This window comes from Acomys minous, assembly GCF_964271855.1.
Source record: "Acomys minous genome assembly, chromosome: 12".
NCBI lineage: Eukaryota > Metazoa > Chordata > Mammalia > Rodentia > Muridae > Acomys > Acomys minous.
This window is the reverse complement of record NC_140493.1, coordinates 14,148,667-14,152,240: the sequence shown is the minus strand read 5'-3', so window position 1 is coordinate 14,152,240 and position 3,574 is coordinate 14,148,667. Positions and strand designations below refer to the sequence as shown.

Here is a 3,574-nt window from a genome sequence, read left to right as displayed (position 1 = left end):
GCCACACCTGCTTTCTATGGAAATTTGTTTAACTTCCCTTTTGCCTCAGTTTCCTCAAAGCAAAGAGGCTCCAGCAGGTCAGTTCAGAGTGGGGAAAGCAGAGCCCAGGTGGCCAGCACCTAGGGGTGTCTCCTCCTCTCAGCCTTCCCCCAGGCCTTGAGAGAAACTAGGTCCTTTCTGTGTTCATAAACCCATCTGAGGGAACATTCTAGAATGCTGCAAGGATCAGCCTGTCAGGGAGCTCTCCCAGCCCCTCTCTGGCTCTGCCCAGGGAGGCAGACAACAAATCCAGACAAGCTGGGTGGGAGAGGAGGGCCAGGGCACAGGGACCTTCCTCTCTCTGGAGGACCCTCTCCTCTCTGGGGGTTCTTCCTAGGCCTGGGTCTACTACCAGGATGCTAGCCCTTGAACAGGCCTGAGGACTCTCAAAATGTTCTCGTGGATCCAAAATTGTGACACATCTGAGCACAGGACCGGGCCAGAGACCCCACTGCAGGGCCCCAAGCAACACTGCTGGTTCATATGGGATCCCCTGGGCATCATATGTGCCATAGCCACGTGGGCGCTGATGCCGAGCGCTGCGTGGGTACTGGTCCGGGACCTGCTCATCCCATCCAACAACGTGCTCTACGCCGTGGCCAATGGCGTGGGCTTCCATCTGCTGGCCTCCTTGGCGCTCGTGTCACACCTACGGACTATGCTGACCGACCCAGGCTCCGTGCCCCTGGGAAACTCGTTCGGGCCTGACGCGGTGTCTTTCTGTTGCTTCTGCCTCTGTGCTGTACCGGAGAGGGCTTACCACTGTACAGTGTGCAGACGCTGCATCCGCAAGAGTGACCACCACTGCCCCTGGGTTAACAACTGCGTGGGTGAGGACAACCAGAAGTACTTCTTGCTCTTTACGCTGTACATTGGGCTTATCTCAACCCAAGCGCTGCTCCTGCTGTGCACTCCTGCCCTGTACAGCTACGCCCGAGGTGAGTGGGATGCCAGCAGCACCGTGTCCCTAACTAGGCCCATCCTCTTCCTTTTCCTAGTGGCATTGATGGGCTTCCTCTTAGCCTTGGTGATGTTCTGCAGCCAAATGTGTGCCATCTACACAGACAAAACCACAACGGAGCTTCTGTACCAGAACACACACCCACGGGGCAGACGGTCCATGCGGGCAAACATGAAGGCCATCTGTGGCCCCCGTATCTCCCTGACCTGGCTCAGTCCCTTTCACTGTCCAGAGCATCACAAAGCGCGTGAGCGCCACAATATGGCCTAAGTCACTCACAGGTGCCCAGAGAAAAACAGCAACACAAACCTGAACAAGCCAGATCCCTTAAGGAAAGCAGTATGGCGGAGTGAAAAGCAATATACCTCAGGTTTTCTTGAGGTGGGCAAAAAACAGGACGAGAGAGCCAGCTGTTGGAGAAACGAGAAGGAAAGCGCTGTCTGTGGCCCCTTGTGGTTCTACCATGCTGTCAGATAGAAAGCAATTAAAGGCATCTGACTATGAATGTGTGTCCTGAGTTAGTGCCCATCCTTGCTCACTGCTGACTCTACATTCTAGAATAATTTCTGCAGTGAGCTGAAAGAGCACCATCTGGCTGTGAACCATCTTTGTATCCTTCACAAGCCCAGATCCATTGTAAGAGTGTTTTTCTTCTCATTGTTTTCTTTTCATATTGTTGGATTTTATTTTAATTAGAGTCTTTGCTTTGTGGTTTGTCAATAAGTCCTAGCTTTATTTTTTTTTTTTTAAATATCCTTTTGTTACGTTTACTTATTTGGTGGGAACGTGCTACAGTGCTTGTGTGGAAGTCAGAGGAACATCTTGTGGGAGTCGTCCTTTTCTACCCTGTGGGTGCTGAGTACCACACAGAGATTTTCGGGCATGAAGGCAAGTGCCTTTACCTGACGAACCATCTTGGTGGCTCAACTCTGATCCTTTCATTGGCTTTATCTACACACATCTCACTCCAGTTCCCTGTAGCCACTGGAAATGACGGGGGGGGGGGGGGGGGAGGGGAGGGCAGGGTTTACACTTTTTTTTATCAAGTTGTACAAGATTAAGCCGAGCATGGTGGTGCACGCCTTTAATCCCAGCACTCAGGAGGCAGAGGCAGGCGGATCACTGTGAGTTCAAGGCCAGCCTGGTCTATAAATCGAGTCCAGGACAGCCAAAGGATACACACAGAGAAACCCTGTCTTGGGGAAAAAAAAAGTTGTACAAGATTGGCCAGATTTTCCTTAAAACAAAATATAGAAATCACTATAATTTCTGGGTTTTTTTCTCTCTTTTTTTTTTTTATTAATTTATTCTTGTTACATCTCAATGGTTATCCCCTCCCTTGTATCCTCCCGTTCTTCCCTCCCTCCCATTTTCCCCTTACTCCCCTCCCCTATGACTGTTCCTGAGGGGGATTACCTCCCCCTCTATATGTTCATAGGGTATCAAGTCTCCTCTTGGTAACCTGCTGTCCTTCCTCTGAGTGCCATCAGGTCTCCCCCTCCAGGGGACATGGTCAAAGGTGAGGCACCAGAGTATGTGAGAAAGTAATATCCCACTCTCCACTCTACTGTGGAGAGTGTTCCATCCATTGGCTAGATCTGAGTAGGGGTTTAAGGTTTACTACCTGTATTGTCCTTGGCTGGTGCCTTAGTTTGAGCGGGACCCCTATGCCCAAATCTGCCTATCATAATGTTCTACTTGTAGGCTTCTAGGACCCTCTGGGTCCTTCTACTTTGCCTTTCTCCCATGATTCTCTCATCTAGAATCCCACTAGAATGTCCTCTCCTCTGTCTCAGTTTCCTGGTAAGTGAAGGCTTTCATGGGACATGCCCCTTGGGCTAATATGCAGATATAAGTGAGTATATACCATTTGAGTCTTTCAATTAATAAAATTAATAAATGGGACCTCATGAGGCTGAGAAGCTTCTGTAAGGCAGGAGACACTGTAGAGAGAACAAAGCGACAGTCTATAGACTGGGAAAAGATCTTCACCAACCCTACGTCTGACAAAGGTCTAATATCCAAAATATATAAGGAACTCAAAAAATTAAATACCACCAAACCAAATAACCCAATCGAGAAATGGGGCATGGAACTAAACAGAGAATTCTCAACAGAGGAATATCAAATGGCTGAGAAACACTTAAAGAAATGCCCAACCTCCTTAGTCATCAGGGAAATGCAAATCAAAACAACTCTGAGATTCCATCTTACACCCATCAGAATGGCTAAGATCAAAAATTCAAGCGACACCACATGCTGGCGAGGATGTGGGGAGAGAGGAACACTCCTTCATTGCTGGTGGGAATGCAAACTAGTACAACCACTTTGGAAATCTATCTGGTGCTATCTCAGAAAAATGGGAATAGGGCTTCCTCAAGACCCAGCTATTCCACTCCTTGGAATATATCCAGAAGATGCTCCAGCACACAACAAGAAAATTTGCTCAACCATGTTCATAGCAGCCTTATTCATAATAGCCAGAACATGGAAACAGCCGAAGTGTCCCTCAATAGAAGAATGGATAAAGAAACTGTGGTACATATACACTATGGAATACTATTCAGCTATTAA

The 3,574-nt window shown here is 48.5% G+C and overlaps 1 protein-coding gene across 1 annotated transcript; it reads left to right on the top strand.

Moving 5' to 3' along the window:
• The first annotated feature begins 242 nt into the window (after positions 1-242).
• On the top strand, positions 243-1,493 carry LOC311578951 (palmitoyltransferase ZDHHC3-like). Its single transcript, XM_084749089.1, has one exon. It carries the CDS (start codon positions 431-433, stop codon positions 1,268-1,270), a length of 840 nt encoding a protein of 279 aa, XP_084605215.1. The 5' UTR covers positions 243-430; the 3' UTR covers positions 1,271-1,493.
• Positions 1,494-3,574: the final 2,081 nt, after the last annotated feature.

What these genes read in the sequence shown, in the direction of transcription:
- LOC311578951 (XM_084749089.1), top strand. Translation starts at nt 431, where the DNA reads ATGTTCTCGTGGATCCAAAATTGTGACACATCTGAGCACAGGACCGGG.